This window comes from Oncorhynchus keta, chromosome 15 (assembly GCF_023373465.1).
Source record: "Oncorhynchus keta strain PuntledgeMale-10-30-2019 chromosome 15, Oket_V2, whole genome shotgun sequence".
NCBI lineage: Eukaryota > Metazoa > Chordata > Actinopteri > Salmoniformes > Salmonidae > Oncorhynchus > Oncorhynchus keta.
In genome coordinates this window covers 35521159-35545850 of record NC_068435.1, presented here as the reverse complement: position 1 = coordinate 35545850, position 24692 = coordinate 35521159, and the positions used below count along the sequence as shown (strand labels likewise).

The window sequence follows — 24692 nt, the reverse complement described above, 5'->3', positions numbered from 1 at the left end:
TAAGAATTTCACTGTTAGTCTACACCTGTTGTTTACAAAGCATATGACAACTACAATTTGAAAGACAATTGGTAGGCCTAATGCCAAATCACATTTAGCAACAGATTCTAATGCTGATGATTAATGAGCATGTCAAATGTAGGGTATAGCTATTGTTATAATGAATGGAAGAAAGAAAAAAGCCATTATCTAACACAGATGTTGGCCTGGTGAGGTTAAAATAGGCAGGCTGTGCCTTGTCCTCTCTGCATGACTTCCTTCTCCAGACATCCCAATGGCCGACAGTAGCCTAGCACTAGCCTACAAACTGACTGTGGTGACCACTATACTGGCCACCTGCTATGGAACAGAATACTTTGCCATCTAACAAAATACATTATCTATGCATACACGATAGAAGAGGCCGTGATGGAAAGGGGGGGGGGCTGAGTTGAACATGAATGTCAGTGTCCTTCAGCCTCAAATATTCGAAATGTAATTTTTTGTCTCACTGCAGGGGATTGATGAAGTGCATCCAACCAATCATGCTCAGTGAGGTGATTCGCAGCGGTGAGTCACGACGGAAAAGCTGGCACGATGTAAACAGGGGGCGGGTTTGTTTTGCCTAACCTGTGTGCGCTCTGCCTATAGGCCTACCGCGCCGCGTTTGTGTGCCGCGACCACAACTCCATTTCTGTCATTGGGCACCTCATTATGTCAATCTTATCACCAGGCGCGGCGAGCATCGCAATTATCGCGGTTGCGTAAAATAAATATGATTAATCCGTTATAGAGGCGAATGTGTTCGCTCGTAATAAGGCTTTGAAGTCCATCCGCGCATAACAACGCTACCAAAACATAATTATATACCACAGGATATTCACATTAAACCGATGCTCAGTTACAGCAGGTGGCGTTGCTTGTAGGCTATACTTGCGTATGGATACGGATTTTGGATTGGATCTGCCTGTTCTTCAAATGCCAAGGAATCCTTGAGAAAGGGTAAATGACAAATGGTTATAGATAAAGAATAGAATGAATGCTGTATTTATTGTAAACGTGTTGCCTGTAAGCAAAACACATCATGTTCGATGCAACGCGAATCATTTGGTGTGGGTAGGTCATTCCAAACCTATGGGATTAGACTGTCTACAATTCCATCCACGGTTTTATATTCTGTGCTTTGAGAGTAGGGTTTTATCAAGGACTTCATTACCCAAATGCCCTTGAAGAAAATGGTGTGTGTGCACGGTGTTGGTGGCGAGCAACTGCGCAATCCTACTCTGACTGCTCTCTTTCCCTCTCTCTCTCTCTCTCTCTCTCGCAGTCGAATCAACCCTTGCTTTGCTTGGGGCAATGTGCGTCTAGATGACAACTACATCAACAAGCACGGTAGCACTGGACTAAAGATATAACCGCCCACTTCCCTCTCTCTCAGTTTGAGCCTCTCACGCCCGCTAGCACCATGGGTAACCGGGGAATGGAGGATTTGATCCCGTTGGTCAACAAGCTTCAGGACGCTTTCAGCGGCATCGGTCAGAGCTGCAATCTTGACCTGCCACAGATCGCGGTAGTCGGCGGACAGAGCGCTGGCAAGAGCTCCGTGTTGGAGAACTTCGTTGGCAGGTAAAGGAGCAGCATCCAAGCACAAATGCATCACTATAGGGCAATAAATAATACTATCTCGTGTTAAGCATGGGGTCGGGGATGTCGTGTCAATCCCCGTCACGTTTCGTTTTTCGAAACGTCTGTGGCGTCCCGATCTTCTTTGAGGCAGGAACTCGTCTCCATCTTATTTTTAACGCGCCGCATTACTATTTAAAAGCCGGCTTTATGAAAAAGGGAGCGGATACCCACCCACTCGAGACTCCAGCCCAATCAGCCAGCCCCATTTAGCCTGTTTCAGTCCCTGAAATCTCAGCATTTGCTTTGAACCATTTGCTTAAACTCATTGAAATGTAAAATGTCCCCCAGTAAAATAGGTAAGGAAATGACTTGTAAGGCCTGGATATATACATTAACACCAGGCAACACTCTTAGTACATTAATATGATCAAATCCGTTCTGCTGTCAATCACAAAGAAGAGCTTCCATTAGATTTTCTGCGCTGTGGGATTAAGTGGTACATTATGGCAATGTGGTTGGTACATAAAACAGATACCATTAGATATGGACACGAGAGTATGGGTTCATAAAGATTGCATATACCTTCAAATATTTTACAGCCATGTGAATGGTGAAGACTGGCAATTGAGGTTGGGTATAGAAGGTTTCCTACTGATCTCCAGGGTCATATTAATCCGTGCACAATGTAGCAAAACATTTCGCAATGGTAAGAAAAATGAGTTTCTTATTGAACAAGGTTCACAGTCCCTCTCTATTTCAGTCTGTTTTCTTCTGTTTTGTGCCTAGAGAATATGACCCAGGTCTAGATAGAAGAAGTGCAGGGTTGTTGGCAGCAGCATCAGTCGAGGCCCAGCCAGCCACCCCTGAGACCTGGGATCCAGCTGAGTAATGGTCCTGCTGTCCAGGGTTGGCTCCCCCACCCACACTGCTTGCCGAATGGACAGCCGGTGTCTGACTCATATTTCCTGCTAGCCCATAGATAAGAGGTCTCAATGTCAATATGTGTTCATTCACTTAGACAACTAGATGACAAGGACCTTAAACATGCATGTAGTCACACACACATTTTAAATACTTTATTTGAATCCACCAATCAAATGGACAAAAAAAAAGGATCCAAACAGTTCAAAGGTCCCTGTATGCATGGCAGTCCAGGGTACAGGAAGCACCTCTTTCTCCAAACAGCTAGGCTGCCGAGGACAGCTGAAACAGAGCAGTACCTAGCCAGTTGCTTTGCCCTCGTTTTTGCCAGCAATCTGGAGGCCACACACTGCAAGCCTGTGTGCGTGACTGAGACTGCTGAATATCAGCACCACCAGCTAGCACCTCCACCCGATGCTGCCCAAGGTCAGCACACACACACACACTTGCCAGGCCATCATTGTTAATAAGAGTTTGTTCTTAACCGACCTGCCTGGTAAAATAGACACACACATGCACTCTCTCGCCTGGTAGCAGACTGGTATGTACTAAAGTCATCGTTCATTAACGGAGTGCTCTGCTACTTGCCACTGTGCAGCTGTTCATGTTGACTTCTTGTACTTTAGGTCAGAATTTATTACTTTTTTAGGACTATTTAATTTGATCAGCAGCTTTAAGGGGATCGAGTTGTACTCGGGGCTCTGAGGGTAAACTGGACTAAATGTTGTAAGAGCCTGATGACATTTTCAGATCAACATTTTTTTTGCATTCCTAATATCTTCTGTTAGTAAGAAGAGATTCCATTTGGTTGTGTGCTGTGATTTAATTCTACATTGTGTGGTTGTGTGTGTTCAGTATGTGTGAGTCGTTGTTAACTATAGCAGTCAGTGGCTGCTGTAGGCCTCAGACTCCTACAGTGCAACACCATCACTGTCACCGTCAACATAGTCTCACATAGCCAGACACCATCTTATTGTCTCATTCGCTCCTGGAAGGCAAGGTTAAATTCAACCCCACCTCCTCTCTGTGTATCTGTCCTGATTGGCTATCTGTCTGCAGGGACTTCCTGCCCCGAGGCTCTGGGATCGTCACCCGCAGGCCCCTTGTCCTGCAGCTTATCAGCGCCAATGCAGGTAACACACAAACACACACACCCGCACACACATTTGGAATCTAATCTTTGCCTTTTTCTTCACAGAATGGGCAGAGTTCTTGCACTGCAAAGGGAAGAAGTTCACAGATTTTGACGAGGTTCGCCAGGAGATTGAGGCAGAGACTGACCGCATTACCGGGGCCAATAAGGGCATCTCTCCCGTCCCCATCAACCTGCGCGTCTACTCACCACATGGTAGACATGCACAACTCCTTAACTACTCTCTCTCATCTCTGTCCCTCTACCTTCTGCACTGCTGAACAATTGTGTATTGTTCATTGTGGGCTGTTGTCCTCACCCTCCTGTGTGTTAGGTAATATTCACCATGACATGTGTCCTCTCTCCTCTGCCTGCAGTGCTTAACCTGACCCTGATCGACCTGCCAGGCATCACCAAGGTGCCGGTGGGGGACCAGCCAGTGGACATTGAGCAGCAGATCAGAGACATGATCATGCAGTTCATCTGCAGGGAGAGCTGTCTCATCCTGGCTGTCACCCCAGCCAACTCTGACCTGGCCAACTCCGACGCCCTCAAACTGGCCAAAGACGTCGACCCCCAGGGTAAGACGTTGATCATTATTGCTCTGTCATATGATGGGGTTACCTATCCAGGCGTTGATCTCGCAAGGTGTCTGCAATCAAGTCCGCCTGGAGCGTAGCCTTTGTGTTGTGACTGGCCTGCCACTGCCTTTTGCCCCTTACCCTTTGACCTCCAGGCCAGCGGACCATAGGAGTGATCACCAAGCTGGACTTGATGGATGAGGGAACAGATGCCAGGGAGGTCCTGGAGAACAAGCTTCTGCCCCTGAGGAGAGGTGGGACATCTGTCTATTACTCACTCTTTCTACCAATATCTCTCTCTTTGTCTTTATCCATCTTTATGTCTAACCAATCTACTTTGGTTATCTTTGGTAACAGCTTTTCTGTTCTATCCTCCGCGAGTACATTTTATTTTGGTTCCATCCCAGTCATGTTTTTTCCCTCATCCCTCCGACCATTTGTCTGTTTATATTGGAATGGTTTCACCCTGTCCATCTGTATGTGTTGCCAGGTTATATTGGAGTGGTTTCACCCTGTCCATCTGTATGTGTTGCCAGGTTATATTGGAGTGGTTTCACCCTGTCCATCTGTATGTGTTGCCAGGTTATATTGGAGTGGTTTCACCCTGTCCATCTGTATGTGTTGCCAGGTTATATTGGAGTGGTTTCACCCTGTCCATCTGTGTGTGTTGCCAGGTTATATTGGAGTGGTTTCACCCTGTCCATCTGTGTGTGTTGCCAGGTTATATTGGAGTGGTTTCACCCTGTCCATCTGTGTGTGTTGCCAGGTTATATTGGAGTGGTTTCACCCTGTCCATCTGTGTGTGTTGCCAGGTTATATTGGAGTGGTTTCACCCTGTCCATCTGTGTGTGTTGCCAGGTTTTATTGGAGTGGTTTCACCCTGTCCATCTGTGTGTGTTGCCAGGTTATATTGGAGTGGTTTCACCCTGTCCATCTGTGTGTGTTGCCAGGTTATATTGGAGTGGTTTCACCCTGTCCATCTGTGTGTGTTGCCAGGTTATATTGGAGTGGTGAACCGCAGTCAGAAGGACATTGATGGGAAGAAGGACATCAAGATGGCTATGGCTGCTGAGAGGAAGTTCTTCCTGACTCACCCGGCCTACAGACACATGGCCGAAAAGATGGGCACCCCGTGCCTGCAGAAAGTCCTCAACCAGGTAGGCTAACGGACTGACTGTAGACTGACCAGTTAACCTGTAGGAGAGACTCAGTTACTGTTATTACACCCTTGCTATGCGTCCCAAAGCCAGCATAATGGGCTTGCCTAGCAATGTTACATTTAGGGTACATTTTGTGTTGCCATAGCAACTGACCAACCACATCCGTGACACGCTGCCAGCGTTCCGTAGCAAGCTGCAGACCCAGCTGCTGTCTCTGGACAAGGAGGCCGAGGAGTACCGAGGATACCGCCCTGATGACCCAGGACGGAAGACCAAGCAACTGCTGCAGTGAGTCCTTCAGAAAGAAATGCGTTTCACAATCAGGGTTGGGGTCAATTTCTTCTCAATTCAGCAAATCAACTGAAATTGCCATTTTGATTTTGTGTGTGTGTGTAGGATGGTGCAGCAGTTCTCAGTGGACTTTGAGAAGCGTATCGAGGGCTCTGGGGACCAAGTGGATACTGTAGAGCTCTCTGGTGGAGCCAAGATCAACCGCATCTTCCACGAGCGATTCCCCTTCGAGCTGGTGAAGGTTAGCTAGCTGACTGATGCACGTCTTGTTTCATTTTGGTGCTTGGCTAGAAAACACTCTCATTCTCAATCGCTCTCGCTCTCGCTGCCAGATGGAGTGTGATGACAAGGAGATGCGGCGGGAGATCAGCTACGCCATCAAGAACATCCACGGTATCAGGTGGGTGTTTTCCTGTTTACCTCTCTCCTACCACCTTCAACTATCCTCTTCTTCCTCCTACACATCTCCTTTCCTGACTGTTCTCTACTCCTCTCTCTCTCTCTCTCCCTCTCTCTCTCCCTCCCTCTGTAGGACTGGCCTGTTCACTCCAGACATGGCATTTGAGGCCATCGTGAAGAAGCAGATAGTGAAGATCAAGGAGCCGTGTATCAAGTGTGTGGACATGGTCATTCAGGAGCTGATCAACACCGTGCGCCAGTGTACCAACAAGGTAACCTTTTTAGTCAATCAATCCTCATTCTGGTATCCTTTTCAGAATTCAAAAACGTGGTGCGTTTTTAAATGATATTATTTCCTATGATTTGCCGTGATAGGATGCGATGTGTGTTTTCAGTTGGATTGCTTCCCCAGACTGCGTGAGGAAACCGAGAGAATTGTGACCTCACACATCCGAGACAGAGAGAGCAGGGCAAAGGACCAGGTAACAACCTACATATCTCACACACACACACACACACACACACACACACACACACACACACACACACACACACACACACACACACACACACACGTTCTTCTAAAATTAATTTCCATTCAAAATCCAATTTTTATCTAACCCTAAACATAACTCTTACCCTAATTATAACCCTAAATCTAACCCCTAAGCTTAAAATAGCCGTTGTCCTCATGGGGACATGGTAAATGTCCCTACGAGGAAGAATTTTCCTTGTTTTACTATCCTTGTGGGGACATTTTGTGGATTTTAGGTCCCCACAAGGATAGAAGAACCAACACCCCCCCCCTCAGACACACACACACAGCACAAATGCACACATGGTTATGTAAACAGTGGACTTATTGACCCAGGGGCTAGTAACTACACTGTAAATGAAGCTTCCATGTATTATTGACCAAATCTTTCTGTTTCCAATTGCAGGTGTTGCTGCTAATTGATGTCCAGCTCTCGTACATCAACACTAACCACGAGGACTTCATAGGCTTTGCAAAGTAAATGACTGACCAGGCCTGCTTTTATTGGCCTGCTAATGTTATTACAAAGTGGAGATGGGGGGGGGGGGGACATAGATGCTGAATACCTACAGATAATACTGTACGGACCTCTCCGTCCCTTGTCTGTTTCCCCTCTGTGCTTACTTTCCTATTGCTGTCCGTTTCTGTCTCTCTGCTTCCTCTGCTCCGTAGTGCACAGCAGAGCAGCAAGCAGAGTAACAAGCAGAGCAGCGCTGCGAGCCAGGTCAGCCAGGTGAGACATAGAGGAGGATCTGAAATGCCACACACACACACGCATGCACGCGCTCCAGAACAAAAGGCCAAGGGTCGCCCACACTCCCAACAGTGGGCTGCAGGCCATATAGGAGGCGACGGGGCCATAGGGACAGCGACTCGTATGCTTCCTGGTTCCTTTGTGTCATTAATTTTGCACACCGTTATGTATACTCCTGTACATTCTACGTACGTTATTGCCTTTGTTGTATTGCTTTTTTTAATTTTTACATTTCATGTTGATTTTGGGGGACCTTTTGATTGCCTTTGTCTTTTTCAGTTGGATGGTGACACTTTTTTATTATTATGTTGGGTGTGTACAAAACAAATGGATGTTTAAGTTTTATTTACCTTTATCACTATGTTTAAACCCCTTCTATGTCATCAAGGTGCCCCCATGCATTTCATCCCAAACCCTTAGTGAGAGTCTGAGCAGCCTTGTTTTGGGCGTCTGGCCTGGTTGGTGAGTATCACGGGTTGGGGTTGGGGTTGGGTTTTGCCTGCTGTCTGTATTTACTCTACTGGCCACTGTGTGGCTCCCTCTTGTGGCCACCCTGAGTTTACTGATTTTATAGCTTTTTCCACGTCTCAAGCCTTTACACTCCTGGGAATTGGCCTATAGGGATAAATCAAAATGATTCTTACAAAATACATTTGAAAAGCATGCAGATGAAAAGGAACAGTTTGGAGATTCTGGGGAAATGATTTGAACAAAGTTGAGGGCACAACAGTTCAGAAGACTGATTCCAAACAATTACACAGATATTTTTTATGTGCATTTTACATTTACTGTACTTTTTGCCGCATTTGTTGATAACGAAACGTAAAAATACTGTGGATGAATTCAGTAACTGGGGAAAATGACAAGGGTTTGAGTGAAAGAACTAATGGGTGTCTCCAAGGTGGACACACAGTTCCTAAGTCATTTCAATACACTTTTATGACTCACAGAAGCTTCTTTAACTAGAATGTGCTTTTTGCAGCTCTCCTAGCTGTGCCGTTCAGGAAGCACACTTGTTTTGCTTTGAACACAGCCCTGCATCCCTGCCATCACACAATGACTGGAGTTGTTTACGCAATCCAAAAAAAGCCCCATTATACATAGCGATCTAGGTCAGGTCTGCATCATTTGAAGGCTTGTTCCATTGCCAACATGACTAGCTAAGTTATAAAATCTGATATTACAGTGTTAGGCATTCACAGGGCAATTGAGAGAAACGGATTGTAATTTTGGTGTGCCTAGGAAGTCATGGGTGCATTCAGGTTCGTTTTTCCGCGGTGAATTTTTTTCCCCCACAATAGACAGACATTCTGTTCTGAACAACCCAGGGCATGATGCCATGTCACCTTTTATCTGTACATCAGACCTAGTGGTCATAAATGTTGACACTGTGTATGACTTTGTTTTATGATATTGCTCGTACGGCGTCTCATCTTTCAAAACACTCGGTCGTCTTCATTTACAGCATTTCCTCACTCGGACAACAAAGAGTTTGTAAATGTTGCCCAATTAGTAGGAGGGATGGGGGCAACTTCTTGTGGTGCTGGATATCAGAACGGATTTTGTGGTCCTTCTATAGCTCAGTTGGTAGAGCATGGCGCTTGTAACGCCAGGGTAGTGGGTTCGATTCCCGGGACCACCCATACGTAGAATGTATGCACACATGACTGTAAGTCGCTTTGGATAAAAGCGTCCGCTAAATGGCATTTATTATTATTATTATTATTATTATTATTATTTTGGTCAAAATCCATACAGCGCCGTGAGGCCTGAGCTTCACCGTCATGTACAGCATGTTACTGTACACCCACTGCATTCCAATTTATGCGCTTGTCAGTGTACAAACCTGCCATTTTCAACCCGTATAGAGGTACGAGTGTAAAGGGCTACTTATAGTGGCATAGAAACAATCTCATTTAAAGTTAAATAACTAGGGAACATTACTTTGTTTTTATTCCAGAAAAGCTGATAGGCAGAAAGCAACAATGTCAAGTTACTTTCTAAAAAAAAAAACATAGTCAACATCAGTGATTTGGATGTGTCCAAAACCCATACAGCGCTGAGCTTTGAGCTCTGGCATAATTTATAGCATGTTACCGTGTTCCAATTTATGTGCTTATCAGTGCCCAAATCTGCCATTTTTCAACCCATGTACGGGTACAAGTGTGAAGTGCCAACTTGAACCCACTCAACTGCTATCCCGACGTTGTATCCCGACGTGGTGCCTTAGGTGTTTTAACGGCCCACTTCCTTCCTGTTTCAGGCCTCCTCTCCACCCGCCTCAGGCCTGATTGTAAGAGCAACCGTTTACGTTACGACACTCCCTCATCCCTTTGCCCACAGGGGGGTTACCTGTCAGTCAGCCTCCCACTATAAATGGTGTTGAAAAAAATCTTTGATTTGTACCAGGACTGAACAAAAATAAGACTTTAGAAATGTGCTTTTGGGTAACCCCCCTTAGTTGTTCTAGGCCATCCGAGACACCTAACTTAATAATCACTCAATCCTTTGACTGCCACTGGCTTGTTGTGTGTGCCGGCTAGTTAACACACCTAACACAAACACTGATGTACCTCTAATGCTATAGTGCTATAATGCTAATATTGTTTGTTTGGGGAATGTAATGAAGCACTAATAACACGATGGACACTTCTTAACGCTGTGACACAGACCTCTGTTTGTAACTTTCAACATAGTGCCTGGAGGCTATCACTGAACACAAATTATGGTTTGGTTTATTTGCAGGTTGATGTTTATTGTCATGAATCTTGCCCTGGAGGCAGAACTGAGCGATTTCCGCTAGTTTGGCCAGCTGGCTATATCGTAAAAATTCATTAATTAAAACAAATCTGTGCTTTTTTTTTTTTAGGGTTAGGCATTTGAGTTAGCAGTGTAGTTAGGTTTAAAATCAGATTTGTGGCTGTGCCAGCTAGTGACCACTCTACAGAGCTGCATCCAGGGCAAGATTCATGACAATAAATGCCAACCTGTGGTTTATTCACAAAGATACACGCTTTCAATATCAATTAATTTGGAGTTTTCGCACAACACACTTTCTCATTGCATTTTATTATTCATACATCACTTTTGTGCACATCGGTTCGTGTACATGCAGTAGACTAGCTGGCCAGGTTTGACTGACTATGATTGAAGTAGGATTAGGTACAGTAGATGATGCATCCTTGTGGACATGACAACTCTTCAGTACCTTTAAAAAAAAAAAAAAAACTCTTACTTCCTGGCAATTACACTACCCACCACAATTACACTCCCCTGACCTCTAACCTCTGCCCCCTGCTCTCTCTACAGGTAATCCGTAAGGGCTGGCTGACCATCAACAACATCAGCATAATTAAAGGTGGAGCTAAGGAATACTGGTTTGTCCTGACCGCTGAGAGTCTGTCCTGGTTCAAGGATGATGAGGTGAGTGAGTTAGTTGACCCTCTTAAGGGTGATGTAGTTTTGGCTAGACTTCAGGTGATGGTGGATTGGAACACCTATTCCCCTGATATTACAGCCCTCCTTTCTGTTTAAAGCTTGGCAGAAGGGTGGGCAGGTCAACAAATGGTAAAATATACATATGCGCTTTGAATCTCTGGCCAATTCCCAAGTGATAAGTATTTTGTTCGTTATCTTTGTAGAGGACATAATATAAACCATACCTTCTGACTACCCACTAAATCACAACTCAACGGTGGTTCCACATTGGCTCTTCAGTGACGTTGCTCTTCCCCTTGCGATGCAGGGTGCTCGTTGATTGGCTGGATGTTGTCATTCATAGCTTGACGGGCTGGTGTCTGTCTGCCTGTCTGTGCCTGCTGTACAGGTTCCAGGATGTTCTGCACAGCAAGTGTAGACAGGCAGACACACAGCAACTCCCGGAGTCAGCCAATCCATGCACTGGTCAGCAGATGACATCACACGGGTAACAAACAGAACACATGGTTTAAATCGTCTCTATATACAGTATGTGGTCGATACACAGCTAAATTCACTGGACAGAAATCGCTCTCTTTGTCTGTCTTTTTTTTGTTCCCCCACCCCTCTTCTTTCTGTCTCTCCACCTCTCCTCGCTGCGCTGGGAGTTAAGGCATTTGGTTTTCTTTTGCACAATTGGAACCATCCCAAAGAAAACCACTGCTCACACACACACACACACACACACATGCGACTACACACATCGGCTTTATGACACCTCATTCGACGAGTAATAATTCAAAACGGTAACTCGATGGATGGTAGACATTCTCATGTCGCGTTGACTATTAAAATAGTTGTTTTACTATTCTCTGACCTTTCAACCAGTGTTAGGGGTAATCTGTTACGAAAGTAACACGTTGTGTAATCGGATTACTTTCATGAGTAACGGCTGGGTAACGTTATTACAGTTACTTTGTCAAGACTTTCAGCATCATGTCTCCACCAGACGCGTGTCTCCATGATCCAATCCTGACTTGTTTCCTCGTTTTAGTTCTTGAGCGAGTGGAGGAAAGCTGTTTTGGAGAAATGTCATAACAACTGCTGTCCATAGAAATGTAGAGTACGCACCTCTGATCTTTGCCATTGATCGCTTCTGTGATAGCAAAGCCCATAGAGGGCTTTCACATCTAGTGGTAAATGTGCCCTCTGTACATCTCTATGGGTCCCTTTACGTGCGGTCTATAACCAGAACTGGCGACTCAAGAGAGATTTTGAGTGAAAAGATAAGAAATCTGTGCAGATGTTTGGCTTACATTTTGTATATGGCTAATGAAGCAGGACTTGTAGACTAGCACAGGAAAGCAGCGCCACAGACGAAAGGAGAAACTAGAGATAAACCTGAGTTAGTAAATAGCTATTTTTGGTAGTGCGCTCGCCATGCTCCCTCCCTCTGACAGTCAGTCAAACGGGGAGATTTTTAGATTTGTTTCATGGAAGTACATGATAAAGTAATGCTTTACTTTCCACACAAAGTAATATTGTAAAGTAACACATTAGTTGTACATTAAATATTACAAAAGTAATCGCACCACTGCATTCAACCAAGCATTTTTCCAAATTTCCTTGGGTGTCTTACTGTATATTTATTTATTCTCTCTCTCTCACTCTGACCCCCTCCCCCCTTCTTTCTCGTTGCAGTTGGCACTTTCTCTGAAACTGCACACATTCTTGGCAGGAAAATCACACATTTGTAATCCAAACATCAGCCTCCAATGTTTCAGGGAGAAATAACCTATTAAATGGCAGTATTCCTCCCTCTCTGTTTCTGAACCCAATAGCCCTTCGTTATCCAAACCATCTATCACCAATACAATTCCACAGCCACCCTAATATTACAGTAATCGTGTTCCCAACACCATTGCTAATCCTACAATAGCATCCCTACCCAATCAAATATTATTCCCTATACAGTACACAACTCCCAATACAGTCATTTACTGTAACACAACTTTACATACATAATAACCCTTATACATCCTTTTAACAGCATCATCCACTAGCCCCACTAAACTACCAAACCACGAGGCCTCTCTAGTTGGTTTATTATATCAGTGAAATAATATTTTTGCTGCTTATTCACACTGGACAGTATGAAGACCAGCTGCCACACAATAGTTTGAGCACAGAGTTAAATGATACTATTATCATATTCCATCTCTTGACTTTGACTGTATCTTTAGGCAACATTGTTACTGTTACCTCCCAACCTAACGCCAGTGAAATACTGGAAGGATGTGTTTTGCATTTGAAACAGGACTTGATGGATGGATTGACTGTTTGAGCCTATGGTCCTCCCTCTCCCCATCTACTGCATCAGAATCGGGGCTGGATTCTTTGTGTAAAGATCCAGGAGCCGACACACTTCTATTGCTGTTTATACTGTACATTTAGTAAACCGACTGTTTCAAGGACATTAGAACACATTGGTCTGAGATCTGACTGACTTTTTAACTTTATAAAATAAGTCTTAAATGCAGTCAGAACATTCAAAAAGTACAAAATAGGAACCGATACCCGACACAGAGTAGAAGACAAAGCAAAGAGATGAGCAAACGGCAGATGGTCGGTGGTGGAGTGTAGATGATCAAACCCACTATGAAACCTCCTTTTGAAAGCCAGTGTTTCCCCAAATGGAAGAGAAGTGCTTCCCTGCCCAGTCTAACCAATGTGCAGACTACTGTACACCAGTATGACAATGAACAGGTAGTCTGAACACTGGGAGGACGGAGCTGGACAGTCTGTCTTAGGCCCCAAAGACATTGACTCTCTGCCATTCCGTAGGCCGTAACGTTTGCTGATCTTTGTCTTCCTTCCTTCCTTCCTCCATTTTGGCATCAAGAAGTAAGGACCCCCCTCAAACCCCCAAACTTTTCTTTTCACCCGTCTGTCGCCTCTTCTCCCCCTCTCTGTCGTTTGTCTGTTGTGTTTCTGCGTGTCGTTCCGTCACTGTCCGTTTGGGTCATGCCGGCCTTGCAGAGTATCCAGGCTTGACGTGGCACATTCACTCAGACGACCGACCGGGACAGACTGGCTGAGCACTCAGGGAGGGGATATTGCAAAAAAAAGAGAGAGGGAAGGAAAAAGAGGGAGAGATGGAGGAAGAGGGAGGGACACGCGTGACCATATATGGGTTGGAGTGACCCCTTGGGGAATACAACCGAGAGAAGTCTGCAATGGTTCTTTTCTCGTTTCATACCTAGTGAGACCCTACAATCCTAGTGAGACCCTACCATCGCTCTGCAGGGGGTCATATATGGACACCTCTGTTGAACCACTTTTCGGGAATCCTTCACTTTGTTTCTTCTTCAGGTCTCCCTCTCTTTCTTAGCTCCGCTCTGGAAGTTCTTCCCTCCTTCTCTTGCACTCCGTCTCTCTGTGCTGTTAAGCAGTACCAGATGTCGAGTCTTAACGCCAGGCTGTCATTTAATCTCTCGCTCTCTTTCTCCCTCACTCTCTGGAAAATCAGGCAGGAAGTGGGCCTCTGGAAAGTAGAAATATTGAAGAAATAAGAGGGGGAGGGATAATGGAGAGGGGGGAATGAGATGGCGAGGTTTGATGGAGTGTGTGTGATGGAGAGTTTTACAGTGAATTTGACTCTCTATCAACTCTTCGTACTCACGATTAAAACCATGTCATGCTCAGTGTTATCCTGACCAGCAGACCTCTGCTTGATCCGACGTCCATGCATTCAAATGCACACCACAGTGCATTCCCGGAGTCCCCTGTGTTTCTCCACATCTGTATTTCTCCTCTTTATCGTAGCCAGAACGTTTCCTCCAGCCCCAGCTCTCCCTCCCTTTTCAAACGTACCGTGGAGAACGACCCACACACTAATGACTTCCACATGTCGTCTCCCCCTCCCTGCCCCGCTCTGCCTCCCACTCTCATTCTTCCTCCCACTCCATCTCCACCTCTGTGCTCCCCCACCCTCTCCCCTGTGCTCCCCCAACTTCACCTCCTTCTCTCCCTACTCATCTTTCCACATTCCCCTTCTCTCCCTGGATCATCGCCCGACTAAGCCAACCTGTTGATTTTAAAAATCAAGCAGAAAAATAAACATAATATGACACACAGAGATCAGATAGTAATCAGAAACGAAGTAAACATTTCCCTAACATGGTTCTTTGCAGTTGCTTGTTTACATTGTAAAAACCTGCTGATGGTACCTCCCTTTCTGTTTGTATCTCAGGAGAAGGAAAAGAAATACATGCTCCCTCTGGACAACTTGAAGGTGCGCGACGTGGAGAAAGGGTTCATGTCCAGCAAGCATGCCTTTGCCATCTTCAACACGGAACAAAGGTCAGGAAACCAGACAGACTCATCTTAACATTACTTGTAATATTATGGCACCACTTCTACTTAAAATATTCCTACTTTAGTACCACTAGTTTTAATAATGACGATACATACTGTGGAAGGAGACAGAAACCAGAGTCTGTTGGGCTCGTTTTCTTCCTTTTTATTTAAAGTGATGAGCCTGCCACGTGGCCCTAAAATGACCCGGAAGCGTAACAAACTTCCTCTTCCCCTCCCCTGTGTTGTGGTCTGACAGGAATGTGTACAAGGACAATCGTTTCCTGGAGCTGGCCTGTGACACTCAGGACGAGGTGGACAGTTGGAGGGCTTCTCTCTTGCGCGCTGGAGTCTACCCCGAAAGGTCTTCTAATGTGAGTGACCACTGCACTGGCCACCAGGGTTGGGGGTCAATTTCAGTTCAGGAAAGTAAACTGAAATGGCTGAATTGAAATGAAATTGACCCCCAACCCTGGTGCCCACCACTGTGACCACTTACCGTGGTGTCACTGCAACTTATTGTCCACCTCATCTGCCCTGTTTATCCTGTTCCCTATTACCCATGACTACCCTTCACTCCCTTCCAATGTTGCACTTCTGTTATGTCGTCCATCCTATCACTTCCCAAGTGAGCCATCATATCACTTTATTTTCCCTTTCTCCATCCTCTCTTTCTCAGTGAAGTTTGATGTCACTGTGAAGAGGGTGTAGCGGGCCACAATAGATGTAGGCGACACCTTGTTGATATGCTATTTGATATTTGTATTTATTTAAGGGTCCCCCATACTGTTCCCCATTAAACAGTACATCATATAACGTTATTTCACCACTACATAATTACAATACAAAATGTACAACACAAACTTCATAATACCACCGTACAACAACCATGCGTGTCTCTATTATATATATATATATATATATATATGATTCTACTGCTTGCATCAGTTATCTGATGTGGAATAGAGTTCCATGTAGTCATGGCTGTATGTAGTACTGTGCGCCTCCCATAGTCTGTTCTGGAGACCGGATTGTGAAGAGACCTTTGGTGACAAGTCTTGTGGGGTATGCATGGGTGTCCGAGCTGTGTTCTAGTAGTTTAAACAGACCTCGGTGCATTCAGCTTGTCAACACTTCTTAGAAAAACAAGTAGTGATGACGTCAATCTCTCTTCCACTTTGAATCACGAGAGACTGGCATGCATCTATGCTACTGTTATAGTGACTTTTAGTGATAGTGATTTTTTAAAAAGCCTTTCTTAAGGTTGTTGCTGATGATGTACAGAGCTTTGTGATTCCCATGTGTAATGACAAGCGCTTTACAAATACAATTTATTATTTTTTTCATTTGATGTGCACATGAGTTTTCTACATCTAAAGATGCAAGCCATAAGATCTGTGTCACTAAATACAGGTGTGTTAACTTAAAGCTCTCTTCCTCCAGGTGGAAAGTGAGGGAGGCGGCACATCGTCCTCGTCCCAGGACAACTTCTCCATGGACCCTCAGCTGGAGCGGAAAGTGGAAACCATCCGGAACCTGGTCGACTCCTACATGGCCATCGTCAACAAGTGCATCCGTGACCTCATGCCCAAGACCATCATGCACCTCATGATTAGTAATGTAAGGGACCTCTGCTCCACGCTGGCGGAATGGTATCAGGCATGGGTTCAAATGGTAGTTGGTGTTTTTTACAAATACTTTCAGCTTGAGCCTGGCTGGTGTGCAACTTTTCACGTGGTTCCGTTGTGCCGGGCAAGCTAATCAAACAGGTTCCTGTATAACACTGTGTGACCACCATGGTAAAAAAAATTGCTTTTATCAAATAATTTGAATGATTGATTGATCCATCAACTCTCTCCCCCGCCACCAGGTGAAGGACTTCATCAACGCGGAGCTGCTGGCCCAGCTGTACTCGGCCGAGGACCAGGGTGCCCTGATGGATGAGTCCCAGGAGCAGGTCCAGAGGAGGGATGAGGTCCTCAGGACCCACCAGTCCCTGAAGGAGGCCCTGGCCATCATAGGAGACATCTCCACCACCACCATCTCCACCCCCATGCCCCCGCCCGTGAACGACTGGCGCGGTGGAGGCGGAAACAGGTAGGCATCCTGGTAGTCCATGGATAATGACTTCCCTAGATATCTAAGTGTAATGTAATGGAGTTAACTATTGGTCGACAGGTGAAGCTGTTGGGTTGGCGAGCAGGAGAACCTTGTTTGAAGACTGTCATTTATTTTTATTTTACTTGGAGACTGTTGCAGTCTTATCTGTGATGTCAAGAATATTTCATGCATGAAAGGGTACTGATGGCCCCCTCCCCCCCAGGTCTCCTCCAACCAGCCCCACTGGTTCCAGGAGGATGTCATCAGGCCAACGCCCTAGTCCCGGAGGAGGGCGAGGGGCTCCACACCCTCCTAACCGCCCAGGACCCCTGGGGCCCTTCAACAACAGTGCTGACAGCCCCCAGATCCCCAGCCGCCCCAACCGGGCCCCTCCCAACATCCCCAGGTGAGGCCAGGGTATCCTACTTTAGGCCTACATGCTCCTGTGTAGCTCAGTTGGTGTGAGCGTGCTAAGATCGTGGGTTCAATTCCCACAGGGATCACATACGAAAAATGTGTGTACTCACTAAGTTGCGTTGACCTTTTGATAAAAAGGTCTGATATACACTGCTCAAAAAAATAAAGGGAACACTTAAACAAAACAATGGAACTCCAAGTCTTTCACAATTCTGTGAAATCAAACTGTCCACTTAGGAAGCAACACTGATTGACAATAAATTTCACATGCTGTTGTGCAAATGGCAGAGAAAACAGGTGGAAATTATAGGCAATTAGCAAGACACCCCCAATAAAGGAGTGGTTCTGCAGGTGGTGACCACAGACCACTTCTCAGTTCCTATGCTTCCTGGCTTATGTTTTGGTCACTTTTGAATGTTGGCGGTGCTTTCACTCTAGTGGTAGCATGAGACGGAGTCTACAACCCACACAAGTGGCTCAGGTAGTGCAGCTCATCCAGGATGGCACATCATTGCGAGCTGTGGCAAGAAGGTTTGCTGTGTCTGTCAGCGTAGTGTCCAGAGCATGGATGCACTACCAGGAGACAGGCCAGTACATGGAGGAGGCCGTAGAAGGGCAACAACAGTCTGGCAGTCTGGAGATGCCGTGGAGAACATTCTGCTGCCTGCAACAACATCCAGCATGACCGGTTTGGCGGTGGGTCAGTCATGGTGTGGGGTGGCATTTCTTTGGGGGGTCGCACAGCCCTCCATGTGCCCGCCAGAGGTAGCCTGACTGCCATTAGGTACCGAGATGAGATCCTCAAGACCCCTTGTGATACCATATGCTGGTGCGGTTGGCCCTGGGTTCCTCCTAATGCAAGACAATGCTAGACCTCATGTGGCTGGAGTGTGTCAGCAGTTCCTGCAAGAGGAAGGCATTGATGCTATGGACTGGCCCGCCTGTTCCCCAGACCTGAATCCAATTGAGCACATCTGGGACATCCATGTCTCGCTCCATCCACCAAGACTGTCCAGGAGTTGGCGGATGCTTTAGTCCAGGTCTGGGAGGAGATCCCTCAGGTGACCATCCGCCACCTCATCAGGAGCATGCACAGGCGTTGTAGGGAGGTCATACAGGCACGTGGAGGCCACACACACTACTGAGCCTCATTTTGACTTGTTTTAAGGACATTACATCAAAGTTGGATCAGCCTGTAGTGTGGTTTTCCACTTTAATTTTGAGTGAGACTCTAAATCCAGACCTCCATGGGTTGATAAATTTGATTCCCATTGATAATTTTTGTGTGATTTTGTTGTCTGCACATTCAACTATGTAAAGAAAAAAGTATTTAATACCAATATTTCATTCATTCAGATCTAGGATGAGTTATTTTAGCGTTCCCTTTATTTTTTTGAGCAGTGTATATGGACATGGAGACACTGAACAATTTGGTACCCATAACCAGGGGTAACCCTGAGTTTTTCCTGACCATATAGCTAACCTGACTCAGTTCCCAACATCATGTGTAGACGTTCCATTATCTTAAGCGGAATATTTGAAGGGTTATTAGTTAAAGTAAAACACACTCCAGTAAAACACATTCCAGTGGTTTGTGGTTAATGAAACAAGGAAGAGTCCACAAGCTCAAGTGTTTCTCTTCGTGCTGAGTGATTAACAAAAATGCTACATTTTCCTGGTTATTAAACAACGAATTGACCGACGTCAGTTAAATTACTTGAATTCCATTTTTTATTTATTTTATTTTATTTATATGAGTTCAACCTGACGTTTCTCTAGAGAGAAATCAAATCTGATTTTGGAAGTTAGGCAAATATTCAACTTAGTTCAGTGCAGAAACGTGGTAATTAGTTACAATGACCCTAATCCATTGCACCTGTTCTTTCTGCATGAGAGAGGAATGACGCAACATAACGACGAGAGGGATAGAGACCGCTTGTGAGGTAGCTGTACCCGATGGATAGTTTTAGTAGTTGGTAATAAGCAGCCTTGAAAGTATGCCTTATCTACATTGACGAACTAGTCAAATTATTTTGTCAGCCAGCTAGCTACTACTAGCCTTGCTAAATAGAATGACTCGTTCAATGGGGAGCACGGAGATAACGTTAGATGGTTGTCTGGTTGGCTGGCTGCTTCTGCCTGAGCAGAGATGAGATGATGACTTTAAGAAATGACAAAATCCTAAAATAAAAAAACTGAATTCATATACACAACTGAATTTATTTAAAAAAAAATAAAGTTAGAAGTAATGTGATTGCCTGTTTTTAACCCATCTTAAACTATCTGCTTCTCTTCCCTCCCTCCTCTCACTCTTCCTCCCTCCTCTCACTCTTCCTCCCTCTCCCTCTTCCCTCACTCTTCCTCCCTCCTCTCACTCTTCCTCCCTCTCCCTCTTCCCTCACTCTTCCCTCCCTCCTCTCACTCTTCCTCCCTCCTCTCACTCTTCCTCCCTCTTCCCTCACTCTTCCCTCACTCTTCCTCCCTCCTCTCACTCTTCCCGCTCACTCGCTCTCCCTTTCTGTCATCCTTTGGCCTCTAAACACTACTGCCCTCCCACCCTCCCTTCCTCTCCACCAGTAGGCGACCCCCTCCTTCTCCAACAAGAAATATCCCCCCATCATAAGCAAGGAGCTTGCGATCTCTAATGGGACTAGTGTTCATCTCCTAGCTCATCCTCCAGTGCTCATCCTTCCCCTATCCTCCCCAAGCCCCTCTATCTCTCTCTCCTTGGTCTTTACCCCCACCCCAGTGCAGACATTGAACCCTTTGCCCTCTGACCTCAGGCCAGGTGACGATCAATGTCCATGTATTTATGTACAGTATGGTGCTTGTCTTGTGGTGTGTATATATCTCTGTGTGCTTGTGCTCGCCTGTGGTCCAGGTTTTCTTAGCAGATTCAGTTCCGACTGGGTTCCAGACCCTAGAACTTCCATCTCCCTTACCTAGAACACAACCTGCGTAGAACCCCTCCACCCCAGCTGCTCCTTCTCTACATATCTATGCTCAGCAGTGGCACTGCCCTACCAATTCCAAATGCGGCATGGCACATAGGCTGCTTTTGCTGCACGTACTTGTGTGTATGTGGGAGGCGGAAAAATTGGCATATATATATATATATATATATATATGCCAAGTTCGTTTTAGTATTATATATTACACATTGTACAACACCCCCTTTCTGTATGTTTTTGCCTAGGTGTTCTTCTCTTAGAGACGAAAGGGTGTGTGTGAGAGAGTGTAAGTGTGCCTGTGTCAACCCCATGTGCATGTATTGTCTGTCTGCACGTTTGTTGCTGTTTTATTTGTTTTCATGGTCCAAGCTGTTAATAAATCAAGACCCTTGAGAGTAATTTGATGTTGGATCGCTGTGTGATTTTTGTTCCTGTGTTGTAGCAACAGCCGATACACATATAACAAGGCTGAGGACCAGTACCAACAGTGTATTGTTTCACACACAACCGCTGCAATAAATGCACTTAACCCTGTCAATGGAGTCTGGTATGCCTGTATCGGTGGTCATCTTCCTCATGCCTTTTTAATTTTTTTTTTTTTAAGCTCAAACTCAGAGGCTGGCTGGAAAGATGGAGGGAGGCTATTCCCAACACAAAGACAGACACAAGTGCACCGATTATTACTTCGCCTACCACAATTATGGGGATACACATATCCCTGTATGACTGAGAACATGGTGACATGTTCCATTTTAGCTTTTTCCTCGGGTTGGGTTGAAGCCCTCCCATGTTCCTGACAGATCACAGGTCACTTCAGAACTCTCTCTCTATGTGTAAAACCTTTTCTCCTCTCACTCACCACCTCTCCATCCCCCCTCTCCTTCCCCAGTCCTGAGTCCAGTCAGCCGCTGTGCCAGAGCTTAAGGTGGATTTGTCTAAAGTGTCCTCTGTCAGTATGTTATTGTGTATGTGGGCCTGTCCTCTTTTGAAACTGTTTGTGTGTGTGTGTGTGTGTGTGTGTGTGTGTGTGTGTGTGTGTGTGTGTGTACACATACAAACATAGGTATGATTGAGAACGGTTGACTATAATGACCTTGTTACAATCTAGCACTCTCCGTGTCTCTTGTAGCATTTCACTCTACATTATCTGGAAATTAGATCAGGAAATTGGACCACTTCAATGGCATGATTTTACAAGTCTGTCTTGCCAACGCTAATGGTAGAAGAAATAATACAATATCAAGCAGAACATCAATGAATGGTATGAAGATATCTTGCCTGTAGGAGGGTATAGATAGACGTAAGGAGTAATTGGGGAATTGAGTTGCAACAACGGTGGTTATTTTATTTGTGTGTCTATCTCTCTAAAATAAACTCTCTCCCCTCTCACTTTCCATTTGTTCATAGTGTTTCTCTTCAAAATACATTTCTAACCCCTTGCATGCCAACCCCTTAGCCCCTCTATAACTATAAACAGTAGCTGAACATACAAGTTGTTAAAATCTTTCAAAGGACCTTGACTGCACATCGTACTAAGACGGCGGGTTTGTTTGAATTTAATCAACAGATTTATATTGTGGTGTGGTTCTTGTATTAGGCGATCACCTTACCCATAATCCATGATGATACGCTCAGGAACGGTATACATATTCCTCCAGAGATGGCGATGGATAGCCATAACTAACTGCAGGCCTACAATTGAAGTTTAATTCCAGAAAGCTATACATCTATTTTCAGCAATGTTGGTAAATGACCTTTTTATTGTTTTAAAGAACTTCTATTGATACGTTTTGTCACCATCTAATCATGGCACGAGGTGGTCAATGACATATGTATGAAAAATGATCACTTGATGGTTTTATTTCGGAGAGACGTTTTGTTGCAAAATGCTATACTGTTATATCTGCCTCAGTCCGAGTATACTAAGTTTTACAGTCAAATGTTATAACTACATTTTTTAAATAGTGTACAAATGATACATTTGTGACATCAATATAAAAAGTTTTTAAATGAATCAATTCAGTAATGAGATCTATGTAAAAATGTACATTTGATAGTTTAGTTATTGAAGAGATGCTCTTATCTAGAGCGACTTAGTTACTGTAAGTGTATTCATCTTAGGATAGCTAACAGTGAAATATACAGGATACAAACATTCCATTCCAGCTAAAGGATGAATATATAGTATTTCGCAACATAACCTGTTTTGAATACATATCGAAAATCTATTGATAAAAAAAATCAGAGAACCGTAATCTTTTAAACACACACATAAAGGTACCCATAAACAATTTCTGATGGAAAGGATTTTGGAATGAAACTATTCAATTTATTATGGGGCCAATTAACACCTCACCAACAATGAGTTACATTCAAAGATTTATATATACACTAGATGACTCACAGGGGGCACTGTTTTGAAGCCTCTGCACCTCCATCTTGGCACAAAAATATATATTTTAGAAGCTATAGAAATGCATTTAATGTAAACATTTGTTTTTGCGCTTTGTTCAATTACAGATACTTTAATGTATACTTCTAAACTATACAGTATGTTAGCTAAATAAAAAAATATAATGGAATTCCACAGCATTTCAATATTCTACTGTTACTGTCCCCACTACAACAAAAATATTGAAATGCTGTGGAATTCCATTAATTCCTATGGAGGACTGCTCCTTCCGTGCATTGCCAATATGGCTGACCGCTGGCTTCAAAGCCTCAAACAGGCCAACACATAGCGTGAATACATAGCAATCCAGGGTTTATATACATCAGTGGTTGCATTGCATCACTTTTGCTTGTTTGCTTTCTTAAGTAATGCAGGTGTTTCAGCCTAGCTCGGTCCTTTCTGTGGTGGTGGGGCAGCCACCAGAAAATACGAAACGTAGGGTTTAATGTTCTCTAGTTGCGCCCTGATTAGCTCAGTGTTCTGTCACTCATGGGGACACTGTCACCGCAAAATTACGTCAAATCACGTTATATCTACCATAGTTTTGATTGGACTGATCATGTCAACTTCATCATACTTTCAAAATATTAGCTAGCCAAAGATTCTTCATGCATCAAGTCGGCAATCTACTGGCAAATCCTTTGCAATCCTTGTCATATGAAGAGAAATTATAGATCAAACGTATCGGTGCTCATCGGCCATTGGACATAACCCATTACACAACAAGTTGGTAATCTCAAATTCAGCAATGAGTGCTAAGGCGCCACTGTAGATCCCAGGCTGTTTCACAGCTGGCTGTGACCGGGAGACCTATGAGGTGGTGCACAATTGGCCCAGGGTCATCCGGGTTAGGGGAGGGTTTGGCCGGCCGGGATGTCCTTGTCTCATCGCACTCTAGCGTGTCTCCTTGTGGCGGGCCGGGCAATTGCAAGCTGACCTTGCGGCCGTCAGTTCGACAATGTTTCCTCCGACACACTGGTGCGGCTGGCTTCCGGGTTAAGTGAGCAGTGTGTCAAAAAGCAGTGTGGTTTGGCTCTCGACCTTCGCCGAGTCCGTAGGGGAGTTGCAGTGATGAGACATGATCGTAACTACCAATTGGATATCACGAAAATGGGGTTAACACCATGGGCCAGAAAATATTGAATACATTGGCCATGCTGTCATCCAGCATGACTTCTGCCATGTTCAAAACAACTGGAAACTCGGAACTGAGAAATCTCCGGCTTCATTGAGTTCAAGACAACTGGGAACTCAGATAAAACTAGCTCCAACTGGGAAAATAATTTTGAACGGTCATCCAACTCGGAATTCCAAGTCGCCACCTTCCTGTTCAAATGAGCACAGCACAACAAGGTGAGTCCAAAAATGTCTTGTATAAATGATGGAAAGTACCAGGGACATATGTAAACTGTAGCTAAGAAAGTAATACTAAGTGTATGTTGTGTAGTAATATTTTAGTAGCCCATCTGCCTCACCCTAATAATTTGGTCACTTTCCCCTTCATAATTTAGCCTACTGTTCTGACTTGGTGGTGCACATGTATCCTATAGCCTTTTTTAGAGCAATGTAATCATTGAATATTGTAAGAGCTTTCATTGTCTGCTTATATCCCCTTTATTTA

General features: G+C 44.7%; 1 protein-coding gene across 4 annotated transcripts; it reads left to right on the top strand.

The window, feature by feature from the left end:
• The first annotated feature begins 674 nt into the window (after nt 1-674).
• LOC118394850 (dynamin-3-like) lies at nt 675-22013 on the top strand. Of its 4 annotated transcripts, none has more exons than XM_035788444.2 (21): nt 675-981; nt 1307-1605; nt 3586-3659; nt 3725-3874; nt 4036-4239; nt 4395-4493; nt 5236-5396; nt 5545-5687; nt 5796-5931; nt 6023-6090; nt 6223-6361; nt 6485-6571; nt 7031-7101; nt 7297-7357; nt 10688-10801; nt 15048-15157; nt 15411-15525; nt 16595-16771; nt 17022-17248; nt 17475-17657; nt 21224-22013. In XM_035788444.2, exons 2-21 carry the CDS (start codon nt 1445-1447, stop codon nt 21414-21416), a joined length of 2673 nt encoding a protein of 890 aa, XP_035644337.1. In that variant the 5' UTR covers nt 675-981; nt 1307-1444; the 3' UTR covers nt 21417-22013. The 4 variants fall into 4 exon arrangements, with proteins under 4 accessions (XP_035644337.1, XP_035644339.1, XP_035644338.1 ...); XM_035788446.2 differs by lacking the exon at nt 21224-22013 and adding an exon at nt 20249-21157 and having other exon boundaries at nt 678-981; XM_035788445.2 differs by lacking the exon at nt 21224-22013 and adding an exon at nt 20246-21157 and having other exon boundaries at nt 679-981.
• Nucleotides 22014-24692: the final 2679 nt, after the last annotated feature.